General features: G+C 41.2%; 1 protein-coding gene across 1 annotated transcript; it reads right to left on the bottom strand.

Moving 5' to 3' along the window:
* Positions 1 to 1293: 1293 nt before the first annotated feature.
* LOC308101709 (macrophage mannose receptor 1-like) lies at positions 1294 to 9886 on the bottom strand. The gene is made up of 8 exons (XM_080451157.1): positions 9861 to 9886; positions 8690 to 8800; positions 7732 to 8121; positions 6603 to 6947; positions 5944 to 6129; positions 3956 to 4038; positions 3137 to 3272; positions 1294 to 2495 (listed from the first exon to the last, which is right to left on the bottom strand). Exons 2-8 carry the CDS (start codon positions 8721 to 8723, stop codon positions 2149 to 2151), a joined length of 1521 nt encoding a protein of 506 aa, XP_080307283.1. The 5' UTR covers positions 8724 to 8800; positions 9861 to 9886; the 3' UTR covers positions 1294 to 2148.
* Between the last annotated feature and the right edge of the window lie 9878 nt (positions 9887 to 19764).

Here is a 19764-nt window from a genome sequence, read left to right as displayed (position 1 = left end):
ATTAAAACTCTTGACAAATCTTATTTTGTGGGGGCCCTCATGGCATAAATACCCATAGAATGGGGACATTTGGATGTAATTCCTTTCCATTGAATGGGGTGATTCATACATCGGCTGAATATTGTCATTTGGGGGTCTGCGGCCAAATAGGCTACATATGAATTTGGGGTTCCTTGACATGAAAATGTTTGATAAACTTGGCCTAACCAATTTGGTCAATCAATCACTCGATTGGTAAAAACAAGTTAAGGTAGCCTGTTAGTCACAGCAGAACAAACAGGCTTAGCTGCTGAAAAAACTGCTTCAGTTCATCAGTTGCGGCTGAGCTGCAACCCGTTAAACCAGTTATCCCCACTGCCATACACAGACATCTTTTGAAAAATACCTCTAGGTGTCAGTGTTTGCCCAATTAATATTGCACATTGCAGCTTTGCACATAACTGCACCAGCCCACTGTACTACTATAAACACAAATGAATCATTGCATTTAGGTCACTTTGTCTTGTTTTGTTTTTAACACTTAACTACTGAACAGTTTTTCATTGTTCTCTGAGCACAATGACACTAAAGCCTACACCTGAGAATCTCATCCATTCTTTTAGAAAAAATCTAAACACATTCTAACTCTAAATAAACACACAATTGACATTGTGGAAGTCCCTGGCCGGCATGGAGGCAATTCTGTAACCCTTTGTGCAGACAAGTAGCCTATTCAAGGGCTGTCAACACTGAACAGAATTTCAGGATTTTTGTTTGTTTGAGCATGCGCAATGTAAGATCATGCTGGAAATTTAAATTGAGCACATCATGCATTGAAATGAAAATGTGAGTTGTTTGTTTCTGTGGAAAACAATTAAAACTTACAATTTGTTTAGCAAAATGTTTTGATGGCTGTGTTAACTGTTTCGAGGGCACAGACCTTAATTTTGCAAAAAATTGTCAATCTAAAGCTCTGCATGCATCACACTGCAATGTGTTGTGAGCTTGTAGATTTGCTATTTTTGCCAAATGTTTGCCTGGTATGACATGCTCAGAATAGGGACACTATGTGGGTTCATGTTTTTAATATAAATCTATCAACAATGAATATGAGATTTATATACATTATTTAAAGTGTCAGCCGGCCTTCAACAGTGGGTATTTGGACAATATATGTAGTCTATCCACAGTGATTATATACATTTATATATATTTGTATTTATTTTTAACAAATTTAGAACAGATTAACTTATTACAAAAGGCAAGGTCTCTATTAGGAAAGGGGAGATAGGGCAACAAAGAAAACTGATAGGCCAGTTGTAAAGTAACTTCTGTATCATGATAATAGACAGACCTTAATTATAGCTTTTAGAAATCGTTAGCCTCATAGCATAATTGCCTAACTCATATTTTTAAGGTTTTCAGGAGAGACAAAACAACAAATAAATCACTTTCTGCCTAAGTCACCTGATGACTTAAGGCAATTTTGGAATGTAACAAGCATTCTGATAGGCTGAGGACATAGGCAATAAGGCACAATGATGGAGCAGTGTTAGGACATTAGAGCTAGGCAAAAATGTCAATTTGACCAAAAAGTGAGTTTTGGAAATTATGGCAATTATGCTATGAGGCTAACGAAATCAATATTGTGGCTACACACAAAAAATATCCAATACAAATTAGTATTTTGCATATGAAAACAATTTTCAGATCTTAATAGAAAAATCCCCAAATTATTATTATTATTATTATTATTATCCGTAATAATGATGATAATGATAATGATAATGATAATGATAATAATAATAAACTTGTGTAGCAGGGAGGATAGATAACAATATACTAATGTAACAATATGAAAACATTTCAAAACAAAAGAAAACAGAAAATAACAAACACAAAAGTTGTCCCACAATGTGGAAGGATAATAATAATAAAAAGGAAAGTGTATGGAAGAAACAAAACAAAGAATAAACTGATAAATCATCAGTTTATTCATCAACAATTTTGTTATTTGTTATTATCATTGCTATTTACTGTTATGACAAAATTATAGCGTGTAAAATATATATATATAAAATCATACCCTCTGACATCCATCCCTCAAAGCTCTTGTGACTGTGGGTTTATACCCAACATTCACACAGCACATCAATGAATCATTTAGCACTACTTTCTCACACAGATGAAATTGAATTTCTCGTCGTGATGCAGGCTGACCCAGGACTGGTTCCCCCCACGCTCCACAGCTGTAGCCATCCCACACGACCCCGTCCCATTCCCTGGGGCCCAGTTTCGGTAGCAGGAGTCCTGGTTGCTCAGCCAGAACCAGAAGTCCAGAGGGCAGGAGTAGTGCATGCCCAGCCACACGTAGGGAGTGTCGGCCATCTTGGCTCGTTGTCGAACCCAGTCCTGTTCGTTAGCATTGTGAACGGAGACAAGGTCATGATGCTCCTCTCTGCAGTAATTCATGGCATTGAACCAGGTCATATTCTTTTTGATTAGGATCAGGTTATCTGCAGGGAAAGACAACGAAATGTACACAACTTAGCTATTAAATGTGTTTTTGGTCCCATTTTGTGTATTATATGCCTCAAGGTAAAAGAACTGTCTCATAATTGATGAATGTGTCCCTATGCCCATATATGGTATATATCGGTCAGATCAGCGGTTCTGCACAACTGCCTATCCGACAGACTTCACGCCGGGCACCGAACTCCCTCCGTAATGCATGTGCCCCGTTTGAAGTCAATCAATCGGACGGTTCTCGAGATATGCAAAGGGGGGATACACACACACACACTCACGCGCATGCAGATATTTGTGGAATGTATAGAAGGCTATATATAGTATATAGCGAATAGGACACATGCCCTCATCTCCTTACACTTCAAAGTGCTTTATGATCTAGCTTTTTTTTTTTTTATCTACTTTCTTCTGTTGGTATTCCATAATTTTGTTGTTGTTATTGTTGCAACAATGTCGTGCAGCCAAATCGCAAAAATTAGACTTTTGAATAACTTGAACCAAATGGACCTGTAAGGGTCCATTTGGTTCCACTTGTAATCTCTTGTAGTTAAATTAACACTGAGGATTCTACTGTGTTGAAAAAACGTTTGCTTCTCATGTACATGTGTGTATCCATCTTGCCGCCTACCAGGTCTGCTCTTGCAGGTGAAGGATCGAGCTCTGTGGCAGGCCCCGTCATGCCACTTGCCTCCTGTAAACTTGATCATCACACAGTCCTCCATCTCATTAGACTGCTGCTGATCGGCATCCCAGTTGTTATAGACCTCAAGACAACATAAATGTTTTAAGAATGTATGTTGTTGTTTTTTTATCCCAATGCAGCCGTTATGCTAATTACCAGTTCCCCCCATGTGTATATAGTCCCTTGTCACTGCTGACCCCTGTAGTTGGTCATAACATATTTTTATAAAACAGTAGACAATCATGTGTCCTCTGATACACATGGAGTCACCAGCCACTTCTTTTCACGCATGCAGAGGTACACACTTTCACTCCCAGTTCCACGCTCCGCTTAACAGGCGCCCTGACCAACCTGTGACCTGTCGCTAGTGCAGCGTCATAGAACACCCTCCCCACCCGGCTTCCCATCCGCAAACACGGCAATTGTGTTAGTTGGAACGAACCCCAGTTAACATGGTGATTCGTAGGAACTTTACCCCCTGCCCCTAGAATTAGCCTATGGGCTTTTTTTGTGTTTTTTTATTGCATAATACTGTATGTTTCAGTTGAGATCATGCAGGAAATAGAGATAAAGAAACACAAAGTGTGTTACAGTTGCATTTTCGATATATTGCGCAGCCCTAGTGTGTGATAGAAACCAAGAGAGAAAGAGAGAGAAAGAAGATGACATGAAGGTCATGATCCTGTCACAATGACACAACACAGGAAGCCCTGTCCTGAAACTTCATGAAGTCATGGAGACAACTGCAAGGCCATAATAACTCACCAGGGAGCTTCCATCTGTCCAGTTGAACTGGCTCTCTTCCTCTTTGTCATTCAGTCCTATCCACTGATAGGTCGGGGCATCGGCTAGCACACACATGCACGCACGCGTGCACGCACACGCACACACACCCCACACACACACACACACACACACACACACACACACACACACACACACACACACACACACACACACACACACACACACACACACACACACACATGCATGCACACCCGCACGCACACAGCAGATGTTTAGCATATGTCTCAGTGATTATGACAGATAAAATGGTACTGGGCTGCTCTAAAAGCATGCTCCGTATACATGCCTGCCTCTCTTGGCTAGTCAGGGGATATTAAAAAAATCTTGGAATAAATTCCTTTCCAAAAAAAATCTTCACCAATGTGTTTGTAAAGGTGTCTAACACACCTCACAAAGACTGAAATGCAGTTTCCCTAGGAGAATTTGTGACGGCTCCTGAAAGTTGGGGTACCCACCATAACCTTATGCGGGGAAAAAAAACAAATTTTAATTCTGTTTTAAAGGGCAAGACCACTTTGGTAGAGGTTTGGGTTGTGTAGTTACCTTGCCATGATGTAACTCCAAAGGTGGACAAGAAATCGAAAATAATTGCTCCATTGATTAGAAATTGATAATTCAAAATATGCTCTTCATTGACTTACATTGTAAGGTAAAACAGCTCTCAAAGTCACTCTTTTACCCCATAAACGAATGCAAACAAAGTTGATTCAGACAATATAGAACATCACCAAACCCAGTACTGTTTATTTTTTTAATAAAAATGTCAACTTCCTGTTGATTTTACCATTTTTATTAAGAAGAAAACCCGGACTGGATCCACGGATCCGGATTCGGATCTTCAAATAGTAAAATCAACAGGAAGTTCACATTTTTATTAAAAAAACAAACAGTACTGGGTTTGATGATGTTCTATATTGTCTGAATCAGCTTTGTTTGTGTTCGTTTACGTGCTAAAAGAGTGACTTTGAGAGCTGTTTTACCGTACAATGTAAGTCAATGAGGAGCATATTTTGAATTATCAATTTCTAATCAATGGAGCAATTATTTTTGATTTCTTGTCCACCTTTGGAGTTACATCATGGCAAGGTAACTACACAACCCAAACCTCTACCAAAGTGGTCTTACCCTTTAAGTAGCATGTGAGGGGTCAAACTAGGGTGTTTTTATGATTCTGAATCCATTGCAAGCATTTGTTTTGCACCAAAACCACTCATTGGGCTAAAAACGGCCATAGCCATCCTTTTCCAGGTATACTTTTTGTGTAAAAAGCCCATTGAGATTGGGCCGTTTTTAGCCCAAGGAGTGGTTTTGGTGCAAAACAAATGCTTGCAATGGATTCAGAATCATAAAAACACCCTAGTTTGCCCCCTCACATGCTACTTAAAACAGAATTAAATTTTGATTTTCTTCCCCTGCATAAGGTTATGGTGGGTACCCCAACTTTCAGCAGCTGTCAAAAATTCCCCTAGGGAAACTGCATTTCAGTCTTTGTGAGATGTGTTACTAGACACTTTTACAAACACATTGGTGAAGATTTTTTTTGGTAAGGAATTTATTCCAAGATTGGAAAATGTTCTGCTAATATCCCCTGACTATTAAAGTTGATAATAGGTTGGCTTTTAATACACTTACAGTAAAACAGTAAAACTCCTGTGTTTATACAGATTGTTTATAGTAATACTATGCATGATCATTACATATACACTAGAGGTTCCAGTAATGGGCAGCTTGAATTACCTGGTCCAAAAACCAACGCTTTAGGGAGATCTTTTATTTTTAGATCATTGACTCTTTGGAATAACCTGCCTCGAAACCTCTGTGGCATTTACAGTAAATTAACTTTTAAAAATAATCTTAAATGTATTTAACACCGTAAAGTATTTTACAAGTGAGACAGGTGAGACACGCACGCACGCACGCACGCACGCACACACAGGTGTACTTACATTTGTCAGAATGTAATTTCCCCAAAAGTTTGACCAAATTCTGTTCCCCCTGTGAGTTGATGCTGACCAGGTGAGCGTTGAGATCCTGGCAGTGTTGTTCAGCATCAGACCAGTTCTGTTTATCAGCAAAGTGGCGAAAGCAACTACCATTGAACTGCAGCCAGCCATCAAGACAGCCGTGTAGCTCTACACACACAGGCGTGCGCACACACGCATGGACACACACACACACACACACACGCACGCACACGCACACACACACACACACACACACACACACACACACACACACACACACACACACACACACACACACACACACACACACACACACACACACACACACACACACACACACACACACATGCATAGGGCTTAAGTGGACATAATTCATGATGTAGCGTACTTTTTTCTCTTCATAGAAATGTAGTGGAGTCAAAAGTACAATATTTGGCTTTGAAATGTATAGAGTGAAAGTCATAGGTAGGCCTATCCAAAAATGTAAATACTCCAGTAAAGTACAGATACTCAAATGTACTTCAGTACAGTACTCAAGTAAATATACTTAGTTACTGTCCACCACTGCTCATTTGGGACTGTTACAGTACTATGAAAAATCTGAGGAATAACTTTATGTTATTTTTGTTGTGTAAACTCACCACTGTAGCAGAAGAATGGTAGCTCCTCACTGCAGTTCCTAGCGTTCCATTTGCCTTCATCGGTCAAAGTCACAGCACAGATTCTGTTCTGTCCTGAATGTTCCTTGAATTTTGTCTGCCAGTGTTTGAATGAAGTATTACTGCCATCAGACCACTTCCATGGGTCACTGAAGACAGTGAGACCGATTGTAGCTTCACCTTTATCTTTGAGCTGTTCCATTAACTTTTTTCTAATTTCTTCGTTCTCTTCTTCATTTTTTGGACTGGCCAGGAGGCCATTGGTTCTTTTTTTGCAGTGGTTCTGAGCAAACGTCCAATTTCCTTTCACATCACTAAGAACGAATTCTGTGTGGTGAAGAATAAAATAGTTTTACTGTTTTAGGGGTGGGACGATATGGGTACCTCACGATACGATATGTATCACGATATTAGGCCCACGATAACAATATATATCACGATATCTGAAAATGCCGATATATTGCGATATCACGATATATTGCATGAAATTTCACCAACGATATATCACGATATCTGAAAATATCGATATATTGCGATATCACGATATATTGCATGAAAATTCACCAACGATAGTCCTTGTATTCAATTCATAAACACATAAAATAGCACCAAACAGTTCAAAATCATCATTACACAAATACAGAGTAGGAAAAACAACGTATCACAAACACAAACTTTTTTTAATATCGATATTTTTCGGGAGGATATCGATTATTTATCGCGGGAGAAAGTATCGCGATATATCGATATATCGATATATCGTCCCACCCCAGTGCAGCCCAGCCTGTGTAACTTGTATGATAAGCATTCTTACTAGCAATAGCTTGTAGACTAATGATCTGTACCCAAATCGATGAAGCTATTTTAGGATCAAATTTGCTGGATTTGAATGAAACAAAGTATTGGCTTTCACATTTGTACATTTGTTACCCAGTTCAGATGAGATACAGAGTTCTTAATCTTATGGTGTCATGACAGTGGAGAACATATTTGAACCGCACCGGATAGATATGGGCTACTATGTGTACATTTGTAGATACATTGTTTTTATTTTATTGATCGATTTTTCTCTCTTCCCCTTGCTCCCCCTGCCCTGATGTATTACTCTTACCATTTTGGGATTGGCAGATGAAATGATAATTCTTATTGCAACTGACATCGACCCAATTTCCGTTTTGTTTCATCGCCACGCAATTTTCATTTCCACCAAAATTGTTTGGTTCACCAGAATTCCACTGTGCCTCAGTTTCATCCAATAAAGTACCATTAAGCATTGGCCAGTGCCACAGACGTTTTCCTCTCTTCTCCAGCCCAATCCAGGCTGGTCCATTATCAACACTGTCTACGAACAGAAGCAACAGCTTCACATCCTCCATGTCGTTTATGGTGGCCAGGTCGGTGCCAGCTCTCTCTCTGCAGTAGCTCTGGGCGTCAGACCAGTTCTTTCTCTTATCAACAAAATCGTATACACGTGGTTGACATGTGGAGGAGTTACACTGCCCTGGAAAGAGAGGACCATAGGCAGAGAGAGAGAGAGAGAGAGAGAGAGAGAGAGAGAGAGAGAGAGAGAGAGAGAGAGAGAGAGAGAGAGAGAGAAAGAGAGAGAGAGATAGAGAGAGAGAGAGAGAGAGAGAGAATGTGTATGTGAGTAGGGTTGGGATCCGGAACCGAATCCAATATTTGGAGCCATTTCTGGAACCGTTTTTTAATCACACTGTCAGAGCTGGTATGTGGACTTCATGTCTGCTATACAATAACAATACCAGTGGTATTTTCAAGGACCACCATAACTCTGAGAGTGTATAAATGGAACCAAATGGACACATAACTCCATTTGGTTCCATTTGTACACTCTCAGAGTTACAGACCTGTAAGGTTTCATTTGGAACCCCCTATAGGAATCGTTCAAGGGAACCGTTAAGGAATCAGACCGTTAGTAAGAGGGAATCGTTAAGGAACCGGAATCGTTAAAATCCTAACCCCATTATGTGAGAGGGTGTTTATTCCTTTTGTTTGTTTTGGCACACAATAGAATAGAACAGATAAGAATTGTATGGTAAGACACTTACCCATCAGAATGATAAGAAATAGACACCGATGCATCGTGGCTGTGTCAAATGAAACTCTGAATATACTGTATATACGGACACCAGTATGCAGCAATGACTTGTGGAAATGTTCTGTGTAAGAAAGAAGTGTTAATTAAAAGTAATGGCCCCTTCTCACGTACGCATCTACTGCGCGGGCGCGCGGACACGTACGCACGTACACACACGTACACATAAAGACACACATACATGCGTGTTTTTAAGCAGGGCTGGACAGGTGTGTGCTGAAGATAGACATTAAACAGTAATTAATGTTAAACGTCATTAATAAGTGTCATTATTATTATTAAGGGGAAGTAATGCATCTTTCAAAATGTGTTTTCACATACTGTACTGTACACAACACATCCTCAAAAAACGTCTCCTTTCCAAATGTACACTGTATCTGTTATAGACAGCAATAACTAACACTATACTGTACATACTATCTGTTATAGATGGCAAACACTAGCCATTAACTGTAGATGAATAATGAACATAATACGTTTCATACCTGTTATATAGATAGCAATACCAATGTCAAATATTGTACATACCTGTTATAGATAAATAATTAACACTATACTCAACTGTACATACCTGTTATAGAATAGATACATAACAAAAGCTATAATATACATACCTGTTATAGATAAATAGTTAACACAATACTGTACATACTTGTTGTAGATAGCAATAACTAACACTATGCTTAACTGTACATATACCTGTTATAGATGAATGATAGTAACAGTAACGGTACACTGTACATACCTGCTATAGATAACTACTGTATAACTACTCAAGTAGATACAACTGTAGAACTTATTTCCAAAACCCTATGTACATACTGTATGCTATTATAGATAGCAATAACTTCCCAAGTAGATTGTTCACCTCTAAACCAAAGAGGAGGCAGTCTGCAAAACAGTTACGTTTTTGTCAATTGTCATATATATATATATATATATATATATATATATATATATATATATATATATATATATATATATATATATATATATATATATATATATATATATATATATATATACATATATATATTAAAAACCATATATAGTAATAAATACAGTGTATTGATCATGAGTGCCATATATTGTAATGTCATTAAATGATATAAACAACAACTCACTGCTCTACGGTATGTGATTCTCCCTCTGTCCTCGGTCCTACTAGAACTGGCGATGTAGACCTGTCCTATATAATGTGCACTGTGCATAAACAGTGTCATTTTACAGCCATGCAAATGTGAACATTTCAACATTCAAATGCAGTGCAATATTAGCCTGCTTTACAGATGTTTATCTTCCCAATGAGTGCCTTTATTGTGACACATTTTCTTTTATCTTTCATAAACAATTATGGCAGAGTCTGATCCTTGTACTGTGCCTTTTAAGCCAAGGATATCCCTGCACACAATACCTAAGCATATAGCAATAGCAATGTCCATCTTTGGCTAAAGCAACTATCCAGTTTGAAAAACTCAAACCATGTTGCATGTGTGAGAATCACTTAACTGTTGATTGTTTACTTTCATAGGCAGAAATGTGTCTATCAATCCAATATTCTGTCCACAAATGAATAGAGAATATAACCCGATAGTCTCAGTATTTAGTCTAGTAGTCTAAAATCTTAACTCCAAAGGCAAATCATGTTAATTTAAATGGCAAATACAGTATGTTTCAGTTGTATTGGAGGGTGCTGAATTCAAATTGGCTGTATATGCCCAGCTCATTTAATGGTCGATAATGCATCAAAATTAAGAAATGAAGATGCCTATCACCACTAAAAAAATTAAAACAACCATTTTTGCAATAAATATTTCAAGTTCAACTGAACATGTCATTTTATTCCACATAATATGGGGAATACAATGACGTGTTATATTATAAGGGGTTACCGATTAACCCTAAAGGCAAATGGTGTTAGTTGATGGCCTACAAGGTTTGTAGGGGTACTGAACTCAACTCTGCTTTATGCAAATTCATATTTAAACAACAAAGTAGGGAAATTATACACAAGGATCAACCTGCTTCTGTGTGTGTGTGTGTGTGTGTGTGTGTGTGTGTGTGTGTGTGTGTGTGTGTGTGTGTGTGTGTGTGTGTGTGTGTGTGTGTGTGTGTGTGTGTGTGTGTGTGTGTGTGTGTGTGTGTGTGTGTGTGTGTGTGTGTCTGACCGATCTAATTCAAACTTGGTGTGTGTATTGCTGGGGACCGGTGTATTGCTGGATGGTGTTTGAAGGCTACAAAGTAAGAATTTGGTCGGTCCAGTGGTTGTTGTCAGAACCGAAAATCCAAATATCTCTATCTGGTATCTCTAAACTAGATCCAGGAAGGGTAATAGAACAAGGCGTTTAGCCAACACTCTTTTCCGTGGAGATACCAGTTGGATGGTGCTTTTCCATTGGACATGTTGCTGCTGTGGCCTGTGGGGGTTGAACCTGTGCCTTTAAACTACAGGTCATTTCAAAGGGGTGTAGGTGAGGGATAAGGGAGTAGTTGTGGGGCAGTGGTAGATTTTTTTGTTTCAGACTGTAAGCCTTACAAACTCACTGATAACTTATCATAGACACACTGTTTTATCACACACACCTTTATAAGTCCTGGGTGGGGGAGTAATCAACCGGCATGCTGATGCAGCCGTGGTGAAATCTACTGTGATCATTTACTGCATTATATATTTATTAACAGTTTTATTTATTCATGTGATTATTTATTTGTTTGTTTTCAAATAGTTTGGTTTAAAGCAGTCTTATCTGCAGCTTTAGCGGTTCCATCCATGTTCTGTGTCTGTCTTGAGGGCAACCTCCGAGCACTGATCCTTGCAGTGCTCAGACGTGCAAATGTTCTGTTACAGAACGTTTTCTCTGGTGCATCCTGCCAGGTCCTGGGTGTTTGCTGATCACCAGATCCCTGTTTAAAAATCACAGTTCACTGGCAGTAAAAAGTGAGGACGTTCTGTTGGTTTCCTCGGATAAGCACTGCGGGGCAGTGGAGATTGCAGGTCAGCGTGTCCAGCCAGGCCATGTAGAGAGCACTGGAGTCACTCTGGGGCACTGGAAGGCTCCTGTGGGAAAATTCACCACATTCAACATTCAAGAAGCTTTGTTTATGTTTGCAAATGGTCTTACTATAGAGCACCGAAGTCTGACGTAATTTACACATCCTACCTGGTTCGCGGTTTTCCACCCCCGTTCTGAATCCCCATAGACGTCTTTAATATCGCGTCAAATAAGAACTGTGTTCCAAAAATGAACAAATGATCCCGGCGGTTTGACTCTTATGGATATGAAGCATCAACTGACGGTGAGAAAACAATAATGTTACTTCCGCCGAATTAGTAAAATCTTCGCCAGAAACAGACTGTATCAAATATAAGTGACTGACTATCATAAACGATACAGAACCTCCTCCCTGACAATATCGCAGAGACAGTTTGTTTATTTTTGGACCACAATTCTTATATGAGACGATTCTAAGATGACCCAATGTTATTCTCCATAGAGAAATTACTTTACGAACCAGGGGATGAACAAGTGATGTCAGGACTTCTGTACGCTATAAGGCAAACGCTATCCCACGCTCCTCAAATGTCAGACACTGTCATACTGGAACTCTACGATGTCTGCATTATTATACTGCATGGATTGTATTCTTTAAATGCTATTTTCAGGCCATGTCTACTTTTGGAGTGACTTATGACACGGAAGGCAGGGTATGTTGATGTAGCCTACAACAGTACTTTGCATAGACAGTACAATTGTTTGCATACTGTACTGCAAATGGATCTAACACAGAGACATTTAACCACTTAATAATGATAATGATAGTAATAATAAAAAATAACAGCAACGTTTTATATACTGTAGCTCCTTTCAAGAGACCCAAGGATGCTTTACATTGAGATACAGTAGAAGGAACTTAAGAAATTAAGGCTTAAGCCCTATTTTATACTTTGTTGAACGATGATGCCACACAGAGAAAACAGCTGATCTACAAGCTCTACAATGCAGCGCAATGTGACGCGTTGTATCGCTTGTACAGTAGATCTGCTATTTTCACCATTAAAAATAAATACATCTTTCACTATTTATTTTTGAAAATCTTTGATAAAATCTTTCAAATCTTTAGAAAACATGCCCACAATAGGGATACCAGGTTAAAAATGGTTAAATACCAATAAAAAATCTTAGTGTTCAAACATTGCTATCTGTTTACAAGGCCTTTGTTGGAAAGCTTATATTGCGTGTGTGATGTAAACCTGTCCTACAGTATATAATGTGCACTGTGCATAAACAGTGTCATTTTACAGCCATGCAAATGTGAACATTTCAACATTCAAATGCAGGGCAAATCTTTCATAAACAACTATGGCAGAGTCTGATCCTTGTACTGTGCCTTTTAAGCCAAAGAGATCCCTGCACACAATACCTAAGCATATAACAATTGCAATGTCCATCTTTGTCTAAAGCAACTATCCAGTTTGAAAAACTCAAAACATGTTGCATGTGTGAGAATGACTTAACTGTTGATTGTTTACTTTCATAGGCAGAAATGTGTCTATCAATCCAATATTCTGTCCACAAATGAATAGAGAATATAAACTGATATTCTCGACTCAGTAGTTAGTCTAGTAGTCTAAAATCTTAACTCCAAAGGGAAATCATGTTAATTTATGGCAAATACAGTATGTTTCAGTTGTATTGGAGGGTGCTGAATTCAAATAGTCTGTGCCCAGCTCATTTAATGGTCGATAATGCATCAAAATTAAGAAATGAAGAGGCCCATCACCACTAAATAAATAAAAACAACCATTTTTGCAATAAATATTTCAAGTTTCATTTAAAAACTGAACACGTCATTGTATTCCACATAATATGGGGAATACAATGACGTGTTATATTATAAGTGGTTACCGATTAACCCTAAAGGCAAATGGTGTTAGTTGATGGCCTACAAGGTTTGTAGGGGTACTGAACTCAACTCTGCTTTATGCAAATACATATTTGAACAACAAAGTAGGGAAATTATACACAAGGATCAACCTGCTTCTCTGTGTGTGTGTGTGTGTGTGTGTGTGTGTGTGTGTGTGTGTGTGTGTGTGTGTGTGTGTGTGTGTGTGTGTGTGTGTGTGTGTCTGTCTGTGTGTGTGTGTGTGTGTGTGTGTGTGTGTGTGTGTGTGTGTGTGTGTGTGTGTGTGTGTGTGTGTGTGTGTGTGTGTGTGTGTGTGTGTGTGTGTGTGTGTGTGTGTGTGTGTGTGTGTGTGTGTGTGTGTGTGTGTGTTTGTTTGTTTGTTTGTGTGTGTGTGTCTGACCGATCTAATTCAAACTTGGTGTGTGTATTGCTGGGGACCCGATGGTGTTTGTAGGCTACAAAGTAAGAATTTGGTCGGTCCAGTGGTTGTTCAGAACCGAAAATCCAAATATCTCTATCTGGTATCTCTAAACTAGATCCAGGCAGGGTAATAGAACAAGGCGTTTAGCCAACACTCTTTTCCGTGGAGATACCAGTTGGATGGTGCTTTTCCATTGGACATGTTGCTGCTGTGGCCTGTGGGGGTTGAACCTGTGCCTTTAAACTACAGGTCATTTCAAAGGGGTATAGGTGAGGGATAAGGGAGTGTGCTTTCAACATCTGGAGTGAACTGAGCTCCTGAACTTCTGGGTAGTGAGTATAGCATTTTTCTTATTTAGCAAGTTGCTAGCAGTTGTACTTTAAGTGCTTTGCTACTAGTGCTGTATTATTAGCTTGTGTTAGTCTGTAGTTTATATTTGGATTTGTGCTTTAAGCAGTAGCCCATTGATACTCTGTGTCTGTCTCACAGAGCACTTGGAGTAGTTTCAGGTAGAATAGCCAAATTGATTGACCTGTTAAAGTGGCTGGGAGGGCCAACACAGCTCAAAGGGATAAAAGGCAGGCTGCTTTAGTGTTTTCCTTCAGTGTGCTTTCAACATCTGGAGTGAACTGAGCTCCTGAACTTCTGGGTAGTGAGTATAGCATTTTTCTTATTTAGCAAGTTGCTAGCAGTTGTACTTTAAGTGCTTTGCTACTAGTGCTGTATTATTAGCTTGTGTTAGTCTGTAGTTTATATTTGGATTTGTGCTTTAAGCAGTAGCCCATTGATACTCTGTGTCTGTCTCACAGAGCACTTGGAGTAGTTTCAGGTAGAATAGCCAAATTGATTGACCTGTTAAAGTGGCTGGGAGGGCCAGCACTCCCCGGCAGACAATTAGCAATCAATTGAAGTGGTTTAAACCAGCTCTGAAAGCGGCAGCTTTCAAAGCGGCTAGTGAACAAAGGCAACAGGCGACTTTGTCAAAGCCCGACTTAGTCAATTTACGACCTTCCACATTGAGTGCTTCTTCTCTTCATAAGCAGCAACAGTGTTTAGTGATATATAATAGTGTGATAGCAGTAGTATTTATAGTAGTGTGTATATGTTTAGTGATCTTCGATGTGTTTTCTTCCTATTCCTGTCCTCTCCTCTTCCTGGTGGTCGCAAAAACATTGGGTTACACCCAGATGTCGCGATACAACTAATCTAATATATCCTACTCTTTCCACTCACGTCGAGCAAGTGGTAACGGGAGGGCTTTGGAATTGCCACTCGGCTGTGGTGGAAGGCAAATCTGCTTTCATCTCAGCCTACGCATCCTTGCTCTCCCTTAACTTCCTGGCTCTGACTGAGACCTGGATCAGACCAGAAAACACTGCTACGCCCGCGGCTCTGTCAGATGTGTACTCTTTCTCTCACACTCCCAGAGCCGTGCGGACAGGTGGTGGGGCTGGTCTGCTAATTTCCAGAAAATGGAAATACTCTCCTGTTTCACTGTCACAATTCTCTCCTACCTCATTTGAATTTCATGTGGTCACTGTCTCTCATCCAGTCAAGCTCACCATTGCAGTTGTTTATCGCCCACCGGGCCCTGCTGGTGGCTTCCTGGAGGAGCTGGACCATCTAGTCTCCCACTTCCCTGTCGATGGCTCTGGATTCATCCTTCTGGGTGACTTCAACCTCCCGACTGAGAAGCAGCTAGACCCACTACTTTCGTTTCTTGCCGCCTTTGACCTAGTTATTTGCCCATCTCCTCCTACCCATGAGGCGGGCAACCAACTGGACCTGATTTTCACCAGAGGCTGCTCTATTGCTAACCTGTCTGTCACTCCTCTTTCCAGTGAAAAGGGTAAGAAACTCTCTGATCACTATTTCATGTCCTACTCTCTCTCTCTCTCCTCTCCCCCCTCACAGCCCCTCCCTACCCACATGATTGCCTCACAATCTTCGCTCACTTTCCTCCACTGTTCTTTCCTCCTCTGTTCTGTCTGCTCTCCCTGCCCCTGAATCCTTTGCTCTTCTATCCCCTGATACCGCCACAGACCTTCTTTTCTCTACTCTATCCTCTTCTCTCGACCATCTCTGTCCCCTCACCACCAGGCCTGCACGCCAAACTCCACCTGCCCCCTGGTTGTCGGACTCAGTGCGGACTGAGAGACGGAGCCTGAGAGCGGCTGAGCGCAAATGGAGAAATGGCAATCTCTTCAATCACCTTCCAATCTCTCATTTCTACTTTTTCCTCCTCTCTATCAGCTGCTAAAGCTGCTTTTTTCTGCACTAAAATTCAGGCTTCTGCTTCCAACCCTAAAAAACTCTTTGAAACTTTCTCCTCTCTCCTGCAACCTCCACCCCCTCCAACCTCCTCGTCCCTCCTCCCCGACGATTTCGCCAACTTCTTTGACAAGAAGGTGAACGATATCCGATCCTCCTTCCCTCCTCCCCCGGCTGGTGCCCTGCGCACTACCCACACCCGTCTGCCTGCCACCCCCTCCTCTCTACCCTCATCTACTCCTCTCCCCCCCCCCATCCCCTCTCTATCCCACTTCTCTCCCCTCTCCCCTAACGAGGTCCTTCTCCTTATTACCTCTAGTCGCCCCACCTCATGCTCTCTGGACCCGGTCCCATCCACTCTGTTGCAGTCTATTGCACCTGAACTTCTTCCCTTCTTAACCCACCTTATTAACACCTCTCTGACATCTGGCTACTTTCCCTCTACTTTCAAGACTGCCAGAGTCACCCCCCTCCTGAAGAAACCGACACTTGACCCCTCTGAGATCAAGAACTACAGACCGGTTTCCCTTCTATCCTTCCTATCTAAAACTCTCGAACGTGCTGTCTTTAAACAACTGTCCTCCTATCTCCACCAGAACGACCTCCTGGACTCCAACCAGTCTGGGTTCAAAGTGGGTCACTCGACAGAGACTGCCCTCCTGGCAGTGACGGAGTCGCTCCATGCCGCTAGAGCGAACTCTCTCTCCTCCGTTCTGATACTCCTGGACCTGTCTGCAGCGTTCGACACGGTGAACCATCAGATCCTCCTCTCCACCCTCGAGGGGATGGGTGTCTCAGGCTCTGCACTCTCCCTGTTTGCATCCTACCTGACGGGTCGCTCCTACCAGGTGATGCTGAGAGGGTCTGTGTCAGAACCACACAGGCTCACAACTGGGGTTCCCCAAGGCTCGGTTCTGGGTCCTCTTCTTTTCTCTCTCTACACTACATCTCTGGGTGCTGTCATCCACTCCCATGGCTTTTCCTACCACTGCTATGCCGATGACACCCAGCTAATCCTCTCATTCCCCCCCTCTGATACCCAGGTGGAGACACGCATTGCTGCTTGTCTGGCTGACATCTCGGAGTGGATGTCGACAAACCACCTGAAGCTCAACCTGGACAAGACCGAGCTGATGTTCCTCCCGGGGAAGGGCTGTCCGCACCGAGACATGGCCATCACCATTGATAATGCTGTGGTGACCTCAACTCGGACTGCGAAGAATCTGGGTGTGACCCTGGACGATCAACTGACGTTCTCGGCAAACATCGCATCAGTGACGAGGTCCTGCAGATTCCTGCTCTACAACATCAGGAGGATTCGCCCCTTCCTCACGGAGAAGGCAGCCCAGGTGCTCATCCAGGCTCTCGTCATCTCCCGCCTGGACTACTGCAACTCCCTCCTTGCTGGTGCTCCGGCATCTGCCATCAAACCCCTGGAGCTTGTTCAGAAAGCTGCGGCTCGTCTGGTGTTCAACCGCCCCAAGTTCTCCCACACAACCATCCTTCTCCGCTCTCTACACTGGCTCCCCGTAGCGGCTCGCATCCAGTTCAAAACCCTGGTGCTAGCCTATAGGGCAGTGAAAGGAACAGCTCCTTCCTACCTCCGGGCTATGGTCGATACCTACACCCCTGCCCGACCACTTCGGTCTGCCACCTCGGGGCGACTGATTGCCTCGTCACTCAAGGGTCCTTCTGGCCGATCCACACGGTCACGACTCTTTTCTGTTCTGGCCCCACAGTGGTGGAATGAACTTCCCACTGATGTTAGGACAGCAGAGTCACTGCCCATATTTCGCCGCAGGCTGAAAACTCACCTCTTCAGGAAACACTACCCTTCCTCTCTGCCTGACCTACTTGTTGTTAACTAGTTGTACGAACGCTTGTTTTCTATTGCTGTATTGTTTATTGGAGTATTGGATTGTTTATTGGATCTTGTTTAGTCGATTCACTTATTTGTTTTAGCTCATGCTCATTTGATTTAGCTATTTTGTCTCATCTGTTTAAGGAAATAGGTAGCTGATATATTGCACTTTTACCTTAGCGCTAGGTATACTCTTGGTTGCTTGTTTTTGCAGATAATGCACTTAAGACTTCTGGTGATTAGTAGTTTTCGTTCCCTACCTATGTTGAATGCACTTATTGTAAGTCGCTTTGGATAAAAGCGTCTGCTAAATGACTGTAATGTAATGTAATGTAATGTAGTTGTGGGGCAGTGGTAGATTTTTTGGTTTCAGACTGTAAGCCCTACAAACTCACTGATAACTTATCATAGACACACTGTTTTATCACACACACCTTTATTATGTCCTGGGTGGGGGAGTAATCAACCGGCATGCGGATGCAGCCGTGGTGAAATCTACTGTGATCATTTACTGCATTATATATTTATTAACAGTTTTATTTATTTATGTGATTATTTATTTGTTTGTTTTCAAATAGTTTGGTTTAAAGCAGTCTTATCTGCAGCTTTAGCGGTTCCATCCATGTTCTGTGTCTGTCTTGAGGGCAACCTCCGAGCACTGATCCTTGCAGTGCTCAGGCGTGCAAATGTTCTGTTACAGAACGTTTTCTCCGGTGCATCCTGCCAGGTCCTGGGTGTTTGCTGATCACCGGATCCCTGTTTAAAAATCACAGTTCACTGGCAGTAAAAAGTGAGGACGTTCTGTTGGTTTCCTCGGATAAGCACAGCTTAAGGGCAGTGGAGATTGCAGGTCAGCGTGTCCAGCCAGGCCATGTAGAGAGCACTGGGACAGTCACTCTGGGGCACTGGAAGGCTCCTGTGGGAAAATTAACCACATTCAACATTCTAGAAGCTTTGTATATGTATAATAATAATAATCCATGCATTATTATACTGCATGGATTGTATTCTTTAAAGGCTATTTTCAGGCCATGTCTACTTTAGGAGTGACTTATGACACGGAAGGCAGGGTATGTTGATGTAGCCTACAACAGTACTTTGCATAGACAGTACAATTGTTTGCATACTGTACTGCAAATGGATCTAACACAGAGACATTTAACCACTTAATAATGATAATGATAGTAATAATAAAAAATAACAGCAACGTTTTATATACTGTAGCTCCTTTCAAGAGACCCAAGGATGCTTTACATTGAGAGAGAAGGAACTTTAAGAACTTAAAAAACAGCTGATCTACAAGCTCTACAATGCAGCGCAATGTGACGCGTTGTAGCGCTTGTACAGTAGATCTGCTATTTTCACCATTAAAAATAAATACATCTTTCACTATTTATTTTCGAAAATCTTTGATAAAATCTTTCAAATCTTTAGAAAACATGCCCACAATAGGGATAACAGGTTAAAAATGGTTAAATACCAATAAAAAATCTTAATGTTCAAACATTGCTATCTGTTTACAAGGCCTTTGTTGGAAAGCTTATATTGCACTGATGCTGGTTGTGAACTT

Source organism: Gymnoscopelus braueri, assembly GCF_963280865.1.
Source record: "Gymnoscopelus braueri genome assembly, chromosome: 15".
Lineage (NCBI taxonomy): Eukaryota > Metazoa > Chordata > Actinopteri > Myctophiformes > Myctophidae > Gymnoscopelus > Gymnoscopelus braueri.
The sequence above is the reverse complement of the archived record's forward strand: the minus strand, read 5'-3'. Positions and strand labels throughout refer to the sequence as shown.